The 18,488-nt window shown below is 38.5% G+C and overlaps 2 protein-coding genes across 2 annotated transcripts; both read left to right on the top strand.

Moving 5' to 3' along the window:
- Positions 1-385: 385 nt before the first annotated feature.
- On the top strand, positions 386-11,397 carry LOC116333273 (adhesion G-protein coupled receptor G1-like). Its single transcript, XM_031756467.2, has 12 exons — positions 386-520; positions 832-886; positions 1,789-1,876; positions 2,018-2,146; positions 2,927-3,076; positions 3,166-3,220; positions 3,316-3,407; positions 4,255-4,373; positions 6,597-6,871; positions 8,433-8,535; positions 8,701-9,029; positions 9,117-11,397. Exons 1-12 carry the CDS (start codon positions 463-465, stop codon positions 9,227-9,229), a joined length of 1,566 nt encoding a protein of 521 aa, XP_031612327.1. The 5' UTR covers positions 386-462; the 3' UTR covers positions 9,230-11,397.
- A 375-nt stretch (positions 11,398-11,772) lies between these two features.
- slc7a6os (solute carrier family 7 member 6 opposite strand) lies at positions 11,773-18,423 on the top strand. The gene is made up of 5 exons (XM_031756462.2): positions 11,773-12,182; positions 13,564-13,893; positions 15,226-15,432; positions 16,067-16,199; positions 17,544-18,423. Exons 1-5 carry the CDS (start codon positions 11,994-11,996, stop codon positions 17,681-17,683), a joined length of 999 nt encoding a protein of 332 aa, XP_031612322.1. The 5' UTR covers positions 11,773-11,993; the 3' UTR covers positions 17,684-18,423.
- The last annotated feature ends 65 nt before the right edge of the window (positions 18,424-18,488 follow it).

Here is an 18,488-nt window from a genome sequence, read left to right as displayed (position 1 = left end):
TATCTTGTGTTTATGAACGTTTCTTTATCTTTCTCTGGCTCTCTCTGTCAACCAAGCATAGCATAGAAAGGATTAAGGTCATACCATTAATTCAAATGATAAAGCCTTGATAAAACAACTGATAATTTTCCTTCATGTAACCATAGCAGCAGGGTCTCCGGCAGACAACTCTCAAACTGATTCACTGCCTGTGTATTCAGTGTGGTTATATACTGTCTGTGTGAATATTTCTATCATAACTCAGAGCAATAACTCACTACTTGAGCCTTGTGATACCTCTGGAAAAAACGTTGTCATGAATCACCTCGTCCAATCAGGGGTCATCCCTGCCTCTGCAAGGAACATGTGATATATACAGATGTGAAACTCCCACTTTGTCTCAGTTAGCAAGCCTCAGCCAAGCAGAGCAACACCCTGTGGACCTCTTAGAGCATACCTGTGTTTGTGGCTGAGTGAGCCACGATGTGGATTACATTTTCTCTAGTTACAATCTTCTGTTTTTCTATGTCCCAAGCTGTGGGTGAGTGAATTTACCATGTCATTCCTATGATGTTTAAAGTTCTGTGCTTGTGAGGGAAATACCACTCTAACTGTTAGTATCTCAAGGTTGTGGATTTTCTCAAACCATGAGAAAAGTAAAATTACTGACTAGCATCTCAGCTATCAGGTAGCAGGAACGCTAAGTTCCTAGAGTGTTGATCAAACAGCTGCTTCTCACTTGCCTCTGGAGTTAGATGTCACTTTGATGTTTTATCAGCTTTCAGTCTTGTTTAAAGGTATTAATGATGCTAATTTTGATCCCTTCACTTCTGGTGTGTATCACTATGGCAGACTACTGTGAAAATGTTCTCGAAGAGTGCATAAAAAGGCCCACAGCATGGACACGGTAATTCGTTTTATTCTGTACATCTCACATTCCTGCTTTTGAAAGGTTATGTCATCTTTCTCATAAATAAATAAACTTGCTGTTGATAAATGCTAGTTTGACATAATTAATACAACCTGAAAGAGAGATATGATCACTGTTTATGCATTCACTCCGTATAACAGAAGTTACTGCCTGTTAAAATGTTTTTATCTCTACATAGGCTGCTTTTCAGTGTTTTAACTTGGTTTCATCATAAAAACATACTTAGTGTATAATCTTTTTAACTTATACTGTAATCTCAATTATCAAATGTGACACAGAGGGCTCCTGGCAAAGTGTCTGTGTATAAATAAATATTTATGACATGAAAGGACACTTTGTCACATTTTGAGATGCATTTGACACTCTGGACGCGTAGGACATTATTTTTAAATTACTGTCAGGGGTTTTCAAAGATCAGTGCTATAATGTGTCTAACTGGAAAGGGTGTTGGTTGCACTCCCCAAAATAACTGATACTTTTTAAAGCAAGTAAATATAATTATAATCACAGTTTTCCCTAAATAAAAACTGACATATTGGTTTAATTTATTTTTATTTTATTTTATTTTAATATTTTGCACTTTTCTTTTTTTGGCCAAAATATATTTTTGGGCTACAGAGTGGATTAATTAAGAATACTGAGCTATGCAGAACATATGGATTTTGGTTCAACTCAAGATCTTGCAGCTTAATTTTTAGTTTTATAAAGTATAGCTGTGAACAAATGAAATCAATAAATTAAAATCACACCATAACAGACTATGAAATAATTGTTTTTTCTTATTTATTAATTATTTCTATTAGTTTATTGTTTCTGTCTTCAGTTATATCACCTATGTCCATTTGTATTTCTGAACTATGTTAAATATCTGTTGGTAGTTGTTATGAGTACAAAATTATGACCTGCAAGCCAAGAGGTCGCTTCATGGGACACATCAAACAACTCAAAGTAGACTCGCTTCAAGAGGTGAGGTCATTTGGAGCTGAAATGCTTTTTGGAAGTGAAAAAAATGACATTTGATCTGAATTGCTTTAATTTTGTATTAATGAACTCAATAAATAACAAAAACAGAATATTTGAAATTTTGTTTTTGTGTATGCTTTTCAGGTTGATGTGAGTCCTACACATGAACATAGGGTTCACATCCCATCATCAGCTCTCCAGAGAAGCAGAGGAAGTGTGCCTGAGGTGGAGGTCCTGGTGGTGGCCTCTGTAATTAATAGCAGTCATTTTAAGGTCAGTGACTCCAGAAAGAGAACTTTAATGCTGAGAAAAAATGCTGATCTGTGGGGGTCGCAGATTCAGTTTCACTGAAGGCCACAGCAGGAAATGAGAAATACTGTCCTTTATATCATGTCAAATATGAACGTCTGCTAGTATATTTAATAAAACAGAATACAACCTGATACAAACCTATCATCTTAAATTTCCATGTGCATATACCCAGAAATCTCACCAGTTTTGTTTCACATTCCTGAAAATGACAAATCAGTTGTGTGGGAAGTTTCATAAACAAGAGTGAAAACATGTTTGAGCTTGTAGTTCAGCCTTCAGCCTCCCCTCTTCCCTCTAATTAGTGCACATAAACTTGCCTTTTCAGCTCAGTCACAGAAACATACTGGGCTGTATTTTCATGTCTCTTGTAAATTCGGCAACTTCCTAAAGTCGCTGGTGTCCATCTGTAACTCCATGTCTCTTGTCATGCTGGTGTGTGGATTCGAACATCACAATCACAATGTAAATTATGCCTGCATCTGCTTTCCTGTTTGTTGTATTCTGCTTTTTCTAGCTTCTAAGCTTTCAGGTGGTGTTGAGTTCCACCGGTCTGTTTAGTCTGTTTAGTGCGTGGGTGTGTGTAGTTGTGTAAACCACATACTAACAAATGTGTTAGTATATGTGGGCTGAATTTAAATTAGTGAAGGGCTAGATTTGGCCTGTGGGTCTTCATGTTAAGAGGGGAGTTATTTTCAGTCAGTCTCATCCCAGCACTTTGTTCATGTGTCCCACACATTGCAGCCAAGTCCTCGTTCAAAAGGCAGGCAAATACAGTTTCACCGCAGAGAAGGCAAGGTGTTTAGGGGCTCAGTCCTATCGGTGAAGGCAGGAACTCTTTCAGTGAAAAACCTCCAGCAACCCATCAAGTTAATCTTCAGACACGACAAAGAGGTAAGAAGACATCAAAATGGTTGCAACAACATCTTGCTTTGAAAATCTAATAACCTGTTTTCATATTATTTTTATTCATTTTTTTACAGGTGGAAAATGGAACTTGTGTATTTTGGGAGGAATCAGAGATGGGAGATGGAACAGGTATTATTACAGATCTCAACCTCCAGTATACTCATTTCTAAATGTAAAGAAGAATCACATCTACTTAATGTATTTGTACTTATTTATTTTATTAGGTTACTGGAGCACTGAAGGCTGTGAAACCAGTAACACAGGAAATGAATTTATTTGCAGCTGCAACCATCTGAGCTTCTTCGCTGTGCTTGTGGTGAAATGATAACCTCTTTCTACAGAATGTGATAAAGCCTTTTGATAAAACCTGTGCTTGTCTAATCAGTGTATAGCAACTTTAATTAGGAACAGCATATGAACTGAGTCTTTAAAGAGCTTGAAGGGTGACGTCTTCAACTTCAATGCAAGCAACAAATTTTAGTCGCAAAAACGTTTTCTCTTGAAAGTTCCCACATATAATAAAGTGTTATGTTTACAATTTCTAACAAAGTAAGAGATGCTTTTCATGCAACCCATGCATTCAATTTTTAAATAACATTTGATTGAAACAGTTTTAATTTAGCGCTGCAAAAAACAGAATTCAATGATTTTCAAATCTTATAAATGCATGTGGGAAAATACCCTTAATTTGAATTTGTTGGCAGCAACAAATCTCAAAAAGGTTGGGACAGGGGCTATAAAAGGCTGGAAAAATAAAAACACAGCTAGAAAAACATTTTACCACTCATTATATAAATTCCCAACAGATTTGTCTTAAATAAATTTCTGTCCACAAAAAAGGCGGAAAATCAATACTGGATACTCATTATTTCCGGTGGAACCTACATGATTCTGTCATGGAAATCACTGAATGAGCTCAGGACCACATCCAGAAATCTTTGTCTGTAAAAACGGTTCACCATGCCATATGTGAACTTGGAGCAGGAGTGCAGCGGTCTTCTATGGGTCAAAACTAGAGTGAAAAAAGTGGAAAAGTTGTTATAAGAAGAGGTGGAGTGATTTTAAATCATAATACCGAAACAATCTGAACGAGGCCCGTGGATAGGCCTCCATTAAACATCTTAACATAGACTGTATTTCAACAGTGTCTTTTTATGTTCCAGAACCCACAATTATCAGTGAGTACATCTCATTCGGAGACACTCAGCTACATCACTTACATTGGATCAGCACTCTCGGTTGTCTTCACATTCATCAGCTTGATCATCTATATTTGTCTACAGTGAGTACATATGTTTTACTTGAATGTCCTTTTAACTTCTGCCATATTTTGATATTTTCTCTAGTATTTTAAAGAGGCGATGTGTTGATAAAGAAATATATTATTGTTGGCTTAGTTCATAGAAAAAAAAGTCTTAATTCTAAAGGTCAAGCACTGACAGAAGTTATGTTGTGAAAGACTGGGTTATTGCATCAGTCAGACCAGTTTAAATGTACTGTGTCACATCTGGTGGGAGACAAACACTTGCACATAATCTTTCTTAAAGTGTGGCACCCCACAGTCGTCGGTCAAAAACTGTTCTAAAAAGGTGAGAGATTTTCTGTCATGTGCCTCAGTCAAGTGTGAACAGTTCTGAAGCCCTCTGCATGTTTGCAGAGGGCTTCAGGACTCAGGAAGTCAATGCAGTTACATATGCATATACTAACATTTTAGTATTAATACATGTTGGATTATTGAAAGCTGGCAGGTAGTCATTGCATGCATATAGGGCTGAATCACACGAGGAGTAAGCAGGATGAGCAAAATTTGAAATATCAAAACATATCAGAGGAACTGTTCAGATTGAGCAGTTTGGAAACAAAGCTAAAGTGGAAAGTTTGAGATGATCTGGGAATGTGCAGAGGAGAGATAGTAGCTATATAGGACTGAGGAGGAGGTTTTTGGATGTCACATGCACAGTGTTGCTGGTACAGAGGAGGATGCTAGGGATAGAGTGAAAAATTAAAACGATTTCCCCTAAAGCACTGATTCCCAAACTTTTTTTGCTAGGCCCCCTTTTGTTTTACAAGAATCCCACTGTAACTTTACTGTATAAAGAGCTAACATCACCAAAATTTCAGTCATTATAAGAAGTGTTCATGTGAGATACTGTTTGTCCGTTATTTTGACAGTGAGCCAATGCGTGCTCCCGACGCAGGGGAAACCTTTGTGTCAAAGTAACTGAGGATAAAATACAGATGGGAAACTGTTCTTGAAAATACACTGAGAGAGAGAGCTGTGCAGGAAGTGTGATTTTATCGTAGTGGATGCAAAACAGTGAAAATAAGAGGGAAGTAATGACGATGTTTATCAAATGTGAAGTGTAATTTTGATCTTTTGCTGCTGTTTCAGTGAATTTTGGTCAGAGAGTGACAAAACCTGCAGCATCAGAAGCTGTGAGGTGTCAGCTTTCAGCCCCGACAGCATGTCCGTGTACCTGCCGTCGGGTGAGAAAGCCGACATCTCACAGATTCTGATGCGTCAGGTCCGCGCTTTGTGTTTACATCTTTGTGTGGAATCCTTTTTCCTGCTATCATCTACCTTTTTTAGCTGTTTGGTGGTTGTTGATATAGTTTTGTGCGTTTTAACCCGAGATCCTGGCATTTCTGGCAAAATAATTTGTATTTAATAATCGATTCAGGATTTAATAAATGATCGGAAAATCGAGTATTGAAACCCACCCCTACTTGGCACCACTGTTGTACAGGTGAAGCCAATGGCAATACATGCTTCATCATATTTTCTAGTCTTTGGCTTGGAAGTTGGTTCGGTAAGCATATTTGGCGATGCTTCATCTTCTGCTTTGTGTTTGTGTGGGAGCTCCGTCAAAAAACCTGTCCATAGCAGTGTCCAAGTCTTCTTTTTTTTATTCATACCCCACCCCCCTCCGCCAATGGCTCTGTGCCCTCCACTTTGGGAACCACTGCCCTAAAGGAAGTAGCCGGAAGAAGAAACAGAAAAAGGAGCAGAAACTGGATCCTCTGACACTTATCTCCTTGGATTATAGGCAGTTAGGATGCAAAGATTAATCATTATTTTACATAAAACCTATAGATTAATAAAAAGGGGCCATAGTCTTCAAATAAATAAATATACTAGCAAATTATGAAGAAATATCAATATATGGGTCATACTCTAAATTGCTACATTTATTTATTTAAATTTACTTCATTCATATCTGATATTACTTTGAAAGGGTTGACTTCTTTCTTCCTTCAGCTTCATCATCTTCTTCCCATTTTTAGCAGTCTTGGTTCCCGTGCTCTTGGTTACATATAGAAAAGGATACATTATCTGGTATATTTAGTCTGACAATAATTATGGGAAACCACAAGCTTCTCAGTTTCATCTGTGTGGAGTTACTATTGTTAGTGTTATTAAAATCGAGGGTTCAAAGCGAAAGGTTAAAAAAAGGCCAAATTTCTTCCATTGTTTAAAAAACTGTAATGCTGTTTCTCTCTTTAGTCGTCGGCGTCCTGAGAAGTCGACCAATCTGCACATGCAGCTAACAGGAGCAATGCTCTGCCTCCACCTCAACTTCCTGCTGTCCTGTTTCTCGGCTTGGCTGCTGAATGAGGACAGCTCAGTTTGTCTGGTTCTGGGTCTGATTTTACACTGGTCTCTGCTGGCCACCTTCAGCTGGACTGCTCTGGAGGGGTTCCACCTCTATCTTCTGCTAAGCCGGGTTTTTAACATCACCTTCAGGAAATATCTTCTCAAACTCAGCTTAGTTGGATGGGGTGAGTAAAGTAAGGTTAAAACACAAATTCTGTCAGATGCTGTCAAACAGGCCAAATGGAAATGGGTAGGTTTTTTTGTTGTTGTTTTGTCTTTATTTTTTTAATACTGCAAAGTTGAGAAAAAAATCATAAACTTGGTGATTAAAATCCAGGTAAATGGATGAATGAGATTGTTTTGTCTGTATGGTATGTATATAGTATTTTTTTCATTTCCTACAACTTTTTTTTTTTACTACAAATACTTCAGTGATTTGCTGAGTTTCCAATAATACTATATGAAATTGTAGCATGTGCGCAAATGTCGAGTGATTACAATGAGCATGGCAAAAAAAGTCCAGCATTCAGTGTCATAATCAAGCCTCAAGGATGGATAACCTTGAAAGGTTGGTGAGTGGTCTAGATCCACACTCAAGTTTTGTTTTTTATTTGTGGCCAACTTTGTGACGCCCTCGGTTCCTTTAACAGTTTCCTCACAGACACTGTTAGTGACCTGGGTGTATTTTTGGATAGCTCGTTTAAGTTCAATAAACAAGTGTCTTCTGTTGTTAAATCTTGTTTCCATCAATTGCGTCTTATTAGCAAGGCCAGACATTATATTCCACATAGTGACCTTGGAAAGCTTATCCATGCCTTTGTGACATCTAGGTTGGATTATTGCAATTCACTTTACTTGTCTTAACTCTACTCTCCTCCATAGACTTCAAATTGTTCAGAACGCAGCTGCTGGTCTCCTTACTAGTAGTGGGCGGCGTGTCTCTATTACCCTGTCCTTGCTGATCTGCATTGGCTTCCCGTTAAGTACCGCATTCAATTCAAAATCTTGCTGCTTACTTACCGAATTGCCAACAATATAGCACCAAGCTACCTTACCGAGCTACTTAGATCATACACCCCTACTAGAAAGATCATCTTCCCAGTCACTCTTGGTACTCCCGAGATCCCGGTTGAAGACTAGAGGTGACCGCGTTTGCCTTAGCTGCACCGTTTTATGGAATAACCTCCGCATCGCTATCGCGAGTCTGATTCCATCCATTCCTTTAAATCATCGGTTAAAAACCCACCTATTTAGCCTCGCCTTTTCTACCAGTTAGTCCTTGCTTGATAGTCAGCCTAACGCTTTTCTTATCTTCGGCTTATTCTTAATTATTTTAAATTCATTTTTAATTTTGACTGTTTTATCCTTCACATTTTGTTTTGCTTTCTTTTATGCTTTTATATGCAATTCTTTTGCCTTGTGTGTTTTAATGCCATTCAACCTGCCAGCTCGTTTTGGTACCTTACCATAGTCCTCATTCTCCCTGTTATTTCATCTCACCCTTTTGAATGTTAAGCACTTTGGAACACCACTGGTTTTTAAATGTGCTATATAAATAAAGTTTGTTGTTGTTGTTGTTGTTTTATGTACAGCAGCTTCTTTTTCAATTGAAAGACTGCACTATGAAGTCATGTTTGCTAATATTTGCACTTCAAGGTGCAGCACATACATTTTTTTAAATTTTATCTTTGTATATGTATATATTTACTGCTTCACTTGAAAATCATTCTATTTTTACTTCTTTAGGCTTCCCGACACTAGTCGCAGTGATTTGTGCAATTTCAGGTGTTTATGGTAAATACACCCTGCACATGCGGGATGCCAAACTCCCCAATACAACAGCACACATGTAAGAAACTAATCATCTGTGTGATTTTTATGCATGCAGTGACCCATGAGATTTGATTTAAGACAAAAAAATCATACTTTGATGTTAACATTGGTGACATTTATATGCTGCCTCCAAAATGTTTTATATTTATTTAATACATATTTGTTTTTCAATAATGAGCAGATGCTGGATGAACAGCGAGTTCCCGAAGAAGCACCTTATAACCAGTTACATCACTACAGTGACCTTTCCGTCCTTGGTGGTGCTCTTTAATGCCTGTGTTATGGGACTAGTTGTGTTTAAGCTCTGGGGGATAAGAAGGGGTAGTGGAGGCTTTGGAAACAACACTGGCTGGAAAAAGACAAACAAAAACAAAGGCTGGAATTTATGGAAGGACTCTGTTAAAGTACTGGGCCTCAGCCTTGTGCTGGGGTTACCTTGGGGGTTAACCAGCATCACATATGTTTCACTCCCTGGCATCTATGTATTCACAATATTCAACTGCTTTCAAGGTTAGTATGTGACTAATTCTCATATGAAGTATGCACTGGATTTTGATCATTTGTGAGAAAAGTGGCATTTTTTTTCTCTCTTATCAGGTGTCTTCATGTTCCTGTGGTCTTTGGCTTTGACCAGGAAGCCTCAATTGAACAATAACTCATCAACAGATACCTGTCAGAAAAAGCTCACCACCAGTTTAAATAATAGCTAAGACAAGTGAATTATCCTGACTTACAAACCCAATTCCAAAAATGTTGACATGGTGTGTAAAAGGTAACTAAAATCAGAATGCAAACAAATTAAATAGTTAAAACCTCATATTTTATTCTCAGCAGAACACGGAAAATATATCTAGTTTTTAAATCTGATAAACGCCCAGCTCGAATTAGACGCCAGGAAAACGTCTGAAAAAGGTTCGGACAGGGCCATATTTGCCAGTGTGTAGGATCCTCTCTTCTTTTATTAGAGAGGAGGCTACAGTCTCTATCACTGCAATATACAAGGTATAAATATGCAATAATTTACAGTATAAAGTGTCTTGAGGTGACTGTTCTTGTGATTTGGCACCATATGAATAAAATTGAATTTAACTGAATTTTAGGACGCAGAGACCAGCTGCTGGATTGGCTGTGCCAAATGTTTTTAATTTGTGAAAGGTCCGGACTGCAGACTGGGCAGTTCAACACTTCCACTCTCCTATTCCTATTATGCTGTTGTAAAACGTGCCTCTGTCCATTCTAAATTAGCTTTGGCCGACAGCAGCTGGCTGTCCTCTCCATCTACTACATTTTTTTATTTAAATAACTTTTAAATATTTTTATATTATCTATGTTCCACTGTGAATAAAATATGGCTTTATGAGATTTGGAAACTGTTGCATTCAATTTTTAGTTACATTTTACACTGCATTTTCTAACATTTTACCGGTGACAGTCATATATGGTAATGAAGACTCATTTTATTTGTTGACGTTTTTTTCTCTTCTTTCTTATTTTGGAATCAAATACAGATATGATTTTTGTTAGCATATTCAACAATTAACTTGTGAATCATTTAATTTAAAAAGCAGTTACTGTGAAGATCATCCATATTCTTTATACTGTATTATAGGTAAGGTACTATAGGTATAGGTCAGGTAATGTATCTGTCCTACAAACTTAACCTATATACTACAGAATGCTATTAGTTATTGTTACTGTTATTGGCCAGTCATGGTAGATATTTATCTTCATAAAGCAGGTGACTTCACTGCAGACTAATCAGTTCAGTTATATACTCTGTGGTATTTTAATATTTCTGCATTGTTTCATCAAGTATACACTCACTAAAATGCTTGTTATCTTGGCTGACTCACTGTAGGGGTGATTCAAATTGTAATAAAGAGACAGTGTTAGGATGCCTGGGTCGTTGACCCAGGGCTTTTGAGTTTATTATATTATTTATCTTTTCTAGTCTTTGGTTTCTTTGTTAGAGTTCTTTCTTATGGGTTATGTCTCTGTGTTATCCTTAGTTGTTATATCCCCGTGCCCAGCTAGTGTCTATGTCTGCCCTACGTCTCTGTTCCCTCTGTTGCAGTGCGTGCGTGGGAGTCTGTCTTTAGTTCAGTCTGTGTCATGTTTCCTGTTTTATTTTGAAGGTCCTTGTCTGATGTTAATGTATCTGGTTTTGCTTCCCCTTGTCTCGTTAGGCCTGATTTGCCCCAGTTGTGTTTCCCTCCTGTTGCCCATTCCCTGATTGCTCCCTCTATGTATTTAAGCCCTGTGTTTCAGTTTGTCATTGTCGCGATCTACCCTTATCTAGCTGTGTGTTCTGTCTGTATAAGTTTATCTGGAACTCTCAGTTTTGTTACCTTTTGAGTTCAGCATTAAAGCTGTTTGAGTTTACGTTTGTCTCTGGAGTCTGCACTTTGGGTCCTTTTCCTGCCTGCACACAGCTGTCACATAACAGACAGACAATAACTGCAGGAGTAAATAACAGATAGGTTGTTTTTGACACTGCCCCCCGGTGACAGTAAACGCCTGCAACATGGTGACAAAGGTCTGCATGACTGTCATCATTGTAGGGAATACGAAAAGTAATAATCTACATTATTTTGCATAACTATTGTTTTACTTTGGGCAGCTGAAGTCTATTTTGTGGACAAAATCTTTGCACTATTAGGCAATATAAGCAGGATTATGAAATTTCACAAGTAAAAGGTCTTTGTAAAACAGTTATTCCATCTGAAACTATTTTCAGGTTAGTGCAGCACCATCTTTGTGTGATAACAGAATTTAATTTTATGATAAAATGTTATATTATGTATAATATTGTGTATAATACATTTTTTGTAATAAAATAAGTACAGTTTAAAAAATAAAAAATATATATCAACACTGATCATTTTATTATTTTTTTATTATTATTTTATTAACTGATTAAAACATAGATTGGGGTGTTGGACTATTTTTGATATGTTTGAAAGCATTTTTAAGTTTGGCAAAACGTTTGAGAACCACTTGCGACTCTTTTGTCCGGAGATAAAACATTGTAGAACTTTGCAGCTCCATCATCACAAAAACAAAACAACAACAACAACAAAAAAACATTACTTATGTATTAGAAAAAACAAAACAAAACACAGCAATCACAATGACGTAATGTCTAAAAAAAAATAGCAGAAGTCACAAAGTCAGCTTTTAATTGGACAACGTTAACAGGAAGTGCTTTTACTTTGAAGTTTTAAGAAATAAAATGTTTAATGTTTTATTGACATTGTGGATTACAGTGATACATTGGAAACTCGTGGCGGCAGTTTAGTTAATTTAACTATATAATAATACGAGGGAACGTATCAAGTAAACTACATCAAAGAAATTACTATAGTTTTACGAGTTTCTACAAATTCGTAGTCACCGGAAATAAAGGAGGATTGCGATCTCTCGCGTTTCCTTTCTTTCCAACTGCCAGACACACTAAAGAGAGACGGAGACAACATGGATCCAAATACTACGATTCTCCGAGTGAAAAGAAAAAGGGGAACCGACCCCGCAGATGCTTTGCTGCTGGCATGCAAACGTATCCGTCCCGAAACGTCCCAGAGCTCAGGCGAAACGGTACCTGAGCCCAACGAAGCCGAAGTGGAAAACTCTGTCTTCAAACTCGTGGCGACCGTAGCAACACAGGTGAGGGGCCCAATGCTATCGTCAGAGCAGCGGTCAGTGGAAGGGGTAGCTTTTGACAAATAGTGGTGGTGGGGGGCGGTAGTTATCACGATAGTTGAAACCACTCAGAAGAGCTGAGTGGCTGATAGCAAGCTGAATGAAGCTGATGAGAGCGTCACTTGCTGTCTGAAAACAACGCGCCTTTGTGCTTATTGTTGTTAGCAATCATGCTAGCTGCTAGCCCTAGCTACCCCACAAACTGCTGTTAGCTTGTTTTTTGACGTAATTTGGGCCTTGAAAATGACGTGACAATCAAAATCCAGGCTGTGGTATGACTAACGTTTGAAGTAAATTAAATATTTACATGCGCAAATCAATAGACAAAATCAGACCCATTACGTAAGCTAATTAGATTAGCTGTAAACACTGCTATATACAGTTGTAGCACTGCACTTGTTTGTGTAATGTGTGACCGACCACTATGTTTTTCTTTGTGGGATTCGGTAAAACGGATAGATGGCTAATGCAGCTTTTTCCACTTCATTACATTTTGAGAATGCTTCCTTTAGTGAGTGATGGGCGCAATGACTGAAAAATTGATATCACAATATTGATTCTGGTGAGCCTTTATATAGGGTTTTTGAAGCTCAGTCTTGTGTCAGAAGTATGCAGTCTTAAAGTTTTTAATGTCATTAGGAAGTGAAATCTCACAGCCAAAATGAGGAATACACCACTCCTGGGCTCTGATGACAAAGTTAACTATTTGGGAGGGGGATAAGGAGTCACTCCTTAACAGGCTTTTCTGTCTTTTCTGCATTTTTAGGTGCATGTAATGTCTTTTTATTTTTTTTTAACAGTAAGTTTTTCCTGGTGATAACTATGCTTTTGGGAGGTGACCAAGCAAATAACCATAGTTGAGTCACATACAGTTAAGGCAAAGTGTCTTTGTTATCTTACATATTTCTCTGGATTTTCCTTTTATTTCTTGCCATTTGATGAACACAGTCCTGTTGATTGTCATTTTTGTGCTAGACCAAATTGTCTTTTGAGGGCACCAAACATTTTTATGCGCAGGGAAAATTCTGGTCATTGTGTTTTCAACATGTGAATCTTGCATCTTTGCACATGTCCTATTGCTACTGTTCTTTTAGTTTGTTTTGTAAATAGGTAATTGTTAGTGTTTTAAATTGTCTGTTGTTACAAATTGGTTGCTTCCTCGTTGAAGAAAATTGGATGTGGGGTTTTTAATTGTTGGATTTTGTTAATATTTGCATTAAATTAGTGGAACCGCGAGTAAGATGAGTGTGCAGTTCTGGCATCTTCTATGAGTTGGGAATTAAAAGGGATATCCATGTTTATGTTAAAGCCTCATGGGTTGTTATCTTTGTCATCCCATCACCAGGATGCTCCCGTTCAGACGCAGGTTCGACATGCTTTGGCTCGGCCTCGCACGGCACATGCACTGCGTCCCTCTGCTGCCAGCTCACAGCGGATACTTGGTGATTTACGCAGCACAAAGTGGAGTACTCGGAGAGAGGAACGCTACAGAATACTCTCAAGCCACCGTGCTGGTCTGTCAGCCCCAGCAGAGCAACAGACACCACAGATGGGTGCTTCTGAGTGTGTAGAGGAAACAGGGAAAGAGACAGACAAATGCTGGGGGCTGGGTGAAATCCAGGTGGTGGATCTGATCCATGAGGATGGAGAGGACCAGGATAAACCTTCAGGCAAGGTAAGTTGATAGTTGGAGATTCTAGGTTTTGTTTGCAGCAGTTGTCCTAGTGCGCTTTGGCAAGCATACTCATGAACAGCCCAATGATCAGTTATTATACTCAATTTAGGGTCCTGATATGTTGCACCTATTTCACTTAGTGGAGGCTAAATTACAGAAACAGTCAGTTAAAAAAAATAAATACCATGCTGGCCTCAAACTGTTAAAAAACATAAATGGGTGTCCTCATAGGGCTGCTTGATTGTATTTGGGATTATTTAACACAGGTTATCAGCTTACCACAATTTACCAGGCATTAAGCTTTTACTGAACACAATTGTGCAGTTTAACAAGTGCTTTTCAGAAGGCAGATGCTACAAATATCAATATAATTTAGTTGCAGAAAGTCATCCAGTCTTAGCTCAACCACATGGCTGGCACAGTCATCGACTGTTAATGACACAATTATCATTGATCGGTCTCACAGATCCAATCTTCTGATGTCTCATCCTCCAAGCACATTTCCGGTTCTGTTAAGTAAGGATTTTCCTGGTAATCCATGTACTATAGTCATTAAAAATTAGAGAAAAAATTAACTGACTGCTTTTGACCATTAACTGGTCAAAAAGTAAGAAATTGTTCAGCAAACAGGCAGAATTGTTAAACAAATAGTGCATGTTTATTAAAAACCTTTTGGAAGTGCATTCTTCCCCAGTCGAATCACATTGATCGCTGGTCTGGCAATGTTGGATTGGAAGTGTGGCTAGTGTTAGCAAGGCTAGCAGGAGCAGCAGCCATCTTTCCTTGGAGTTTAAAAACCACGCACGAACCACGCTGCATTAGTTGAGCTTTCACGCTGACAAATAGACAGGGAGAGAGAGACACACACACTGCAGGCCTAGCTAGTTCTAGACTGTGACATAACATCTCAGAAAAGTTAAATGGTGTTGCAGGTATATAATTAGTTTAACTATACCAACCAGCCAGGACAGCAGTGTTAAGGTGTCTGATCGAAGAGTCACGTTCATTTCTCTTTTTAAGAAGCATTCAGGCTCGACCGTTTCAGTCACAATTTCAGTCGTGTGCTTCAGCTGTAGGAAAGATCACTTACTTTAGTGAGAATGTCTGGAGTTACTGCAGCCACTGCTATTACACTGCCTACTGGCAAACACATGAAGCTCACAACTTGCCTCTTCCTAACAATATGTGTTTTGATAGTTACCAGTAAACAGCTGTGAGATTTTTTTTCAGTATTGATGTAAATGTCATTTAATTTGCCATTAGGCCCAACTAGACTGACTATCAGCTCATTAATTTGTTCCATTTCTAATCACTTGCTTTATTTTTCTAAAGATACTGTCCTCAGAACCAGATGAGATTCTCTGTAACAACACCAAGATGCTGCGGGAGCGTCTGAGCATATCTGGAGATAGACTGGGGGAAGAGCACCGAGAGCAGGACGATGACTACGTCTATGATCTTTACTACCAGGAAACGGTCACACCAGGGTGGATCCAGGACATCCTGTCTGTCAGGGCCTATGCTGATGAGGGAGAACTGGTGTGTGTGGATGGATGGACGGACAGATGAATGAGTGCTGAAACTGGAGTGAGTGAATGGGTGAAGTGGTCCAAATTTTATATTTGGAAAAATAAATGATGGTCAGGTGGTAAACAGGTGGCCTTTAAAGCAGAAATATTTGATCTTTACAGGGGAATATTCTGTCATTCAGGAGTTCAGCCTCATCCTTCGTCTGAACTCCTGCCTGCTACAAAATGATCGCTTGTTTGTAAACAAGCATCACCACTTTGTAATATTGCCTAATGGTGCCTGGGGAATGTAGAAACATTTTGTTGCATTACTGCCACCTTCTGGTGGTGGTAGTTCATTACAATTTGGCACTAGTTTAAAATAATCTAAAAAGGGTGGAAGAGGGGTTAAGATGAGAAAAATGTTGTGTTTTTTTTGTAACTTAACTGATGATTTTTAAATGGTGTTTATTTTAAAGCATTGAAAGTAAAAATGTAAACAAGAAGATTGTTTAGTTTTCTAGCCCTGGATGTTTGGAGAAGTAATTCGCCAAAGTATACAGTTAGGGTTTCTTCTTATCAGTGATGACTCAAACCTCACTGGGAATTTTTAATATCAAACCACAAAAATGCTTTTCTGATAAATGTGGTGTTTTTAATCTCAGGTTCCTGACCTTGTGGTTCATGAAGAGGAAGTGTATGAAGATGAGGATGATGAGAACGAGGAAGGCAACTGGAGGAATGACTACCCTGATGAGGAGAGTGATACAGACAGTGACAGAGAGGAGCGCTATGGTGGTATGTATTTAGAAACATGTCAGTTATTCAGTGCTGCAGTCTCTACTTGAACTCCTGTTAATTTAAACAAATGTCTCCCATTTCATCTTTTACTCTGATGACAAGATGCCAAAAGTTATTTAGTCAAACCAGGTTAGTGTGATATTCTAGTCATTTCCACTCATACACAGGATCCTGAGGTCTTAGTTAAACTTTTGATTGTCTAGGTTTCTGCATTACAAAACTTGAGAATTGGTTCTCTACAAGAACTCATTCCAAGGAGTTCAATTCCTTCCTTCCTTTGCTTGCCAATCGATTGCGCTAGCACTACATTTAGCTGATTTCAGTTGTTGTGCCAGAGGAGGAAAATGGTGGTCTACAGAGTGGATATAGACAATACTTTTATTTTTATTGTAAAAGAGGATGAGAGATCGATGGTGAAGTGCAAACTGCATCCAGGACAGAAACAACTGCTAGTATGCTGCTAACAGAACTTCGGGTCTTTGCAAGCTCCTGAACAGACATCATGTTAGCGCTAAGCTAAGAACCCAGAGTGATATTAAAGCTGAGTGAAATCCAACCCCAGCCCAGCTACCAGACTCGACTTCAAAGGGTGAAAAACAGATGAGCAGTCAGGCTGCAGTGTCCGTTTCTACCGGTTCATGTTTCTAAAGTAGAATCACTGTGGCGATCCATTTGAATGTCTTTGTGCTGGTTTTCATCTTTTGCTTTTTGTTGTCAGTTTTGCATTCATACCCAAATACTAAGAGAAAGCTCATATGCGTATCCTCATTAAAATACAGATTTGTGTTGGTGTGTGGGACTGTAGCCTGTATGTTGGTATTGTTACATTGATATTTATGAGAGTGCATTTCAGTTCATTTTAAGGAGAAATGCCAAAGTAATGTAACAAGTAGTGTATCGTGTTACTTTCTCCTGGTTGTAATTAAGGAAACTACTGCATTACTTTTAAGAAAAGTGTTCTGCTTAAGACTGTATGTAGGACATGGATGGAGCCACCACGTGACTCAATGGTTTTTGTGGTCTTTCAGACCAGGAAGTTAACATATATGGGTGAGAAGGTTCAATGCTGAGGTTTGTAGATTGCATCTATAAACTCGCTAGACACACAGATCCGTGCTAGTTGTTGCTAAGCAACGGACTGATGAAACACTTACTAAAACTAGAGTACAAATTTCGCAGTATTTACCAACTTCAAATGGCAGTTCAGTAAAGTTCAGTTCACTAAGCTGTTGTTTCTTGCTCCCCGTGTGTTTGCTTCATTTTTCAGCCTCAGTGTCACTTGGTGCAAACAAGTGTTGAATGGTGTTTATTTGCTAAGCATTACATTTGACTTCTGTGCAGGTTACTGGGAGGAGGAACACTCCTACAGCAGGAGGAGCTGGCAGCGCTACCAGAGGGAAGTGATGCATGAGCTGGGCTGCCGTGGTGACGACGACAATGGCGATGATGATGACGATGGAGACAAATACGATTCCGATTGATCTGCTCTTCACCCCACTTGTAGTGGATCTTTCCAGTTACCTTTCCACAAGTAACCCCTTAACTCTGTGCAACATCTGTGTAGCAGAGACTGAAAGGTTATAAAGAAAGAAATCACTTCTCACAGTGTAGCAGTTTATGTGTAGCACTCAACAAATGGACAACGTTTCTGGAAAACACCGGGAAACAATACCTTGGTTAAAAATGTGCCAAAAGTATTTTGTCACAGTTATGAAGTTCAGTGGCCACTAACTGATCAGATCACTTTCCTACACAGATGGTGATGGAGTAGGTGAGTTATGTGCAGAAGGGTCCCGTGTGTCCTTTTTTTGTTTTTGTATTTTGTTTGTTTTTTTTAAACTGTGGTGGAGTGAATTCATGTGTGGATGTTTGTTCAAAGTGGATGTGTGTTAGAAAATGTTGCACATTAGTGTGGTATGCCTCGTATGCTTCGTGCTCTTATCCTTCTGTTAGTGAGATGTCTCGGGCCGCGCGTGGTTGCAGTTTAGGGTGTTTGCATTTTGTGCATGGTAGTGCGTGTACGTATAACTGTGTTAGATTTTTTTTGCATAATGTGAAAGCGTGGTGCATCAATTCTGTTGTGGGTGTGTGAGTTTGGTTCAGAAAATCTCCTCTGGAGTTTAAATTGTTTCTCTTGGATGCTTGTTCTGTTAAGGTTTTTGTAAATATGTAGATGTGTATAAAAAGAAAGCTTTGAAAATAAACATGAAACGTCTCTGTGTCAGTTTGTCCTGCATTCTAAAGAGGAGGTTAAAATGTATTAATATCCTATATCATTGGTTTGTA

This window comes from Oreochromis aureus, linkage group 1 (assembly GCF_013358895.1).
Source record: "Oreochromis aureus strain Israel breed Guangdong linkage group 1, ZZ_aureus, whole genome shotgun sequence".
Lineage (NCBI taxonomy): Eukaryota > Metazoa > Chordata > Actinopteri > Cichliformes > Cichlidae > Oreochromis > Oreochromis aureus.
Note: the sequence above shows the minus strand (reverse complement) of the source record. Positions and strands in the feature narration are given on the sequence as shown.

Bases quoted from the DNA above. Each gene is read 5' to 3' on its own strand.
- slc7a6os (XM_031756462.2), top strand. From the start codon at position 11,994: ATGGATCCAAATACTACGATTCTCCGAGTGAAAAGAAAAAGGGGAACC. The intron at 12,183-13,563 runs GTGAGGGGCCCA...TCCCATCACCAG, and splicing joins TGGCGACCGTAGCAACACAG to GATGCTCCCGTTCAGACGCA. The intron at 15,433-16,066 runs GTGTGTGTGGAT...TTTTAATCTCAG, and splicing joins ATGCTGATGAGGGAGAACTG to GTTCCTGACCTTGTGGTTCA.
- LOC116333273 (XM_031756467.2), top strand. From the start codon at position 463: ATGTGGATTACATTTTCTCTAGTTACAATCTTCTGTTTTTCTATGTCC. The intron at 521-831 runs GTGAGTGAATTT...TCACTATGGCAG, and splicing joins TTCTATGTCCCAAGCTGTGG to ACTACTGTGAAAATGTTCTC. The intron at 887-1,788 runs GTAATTCGTTTT...ATCTGTTGGTAG, and splicing joins AGGCCCACAGCATGGACACG to TTGTTATGAGTACAAAATTA.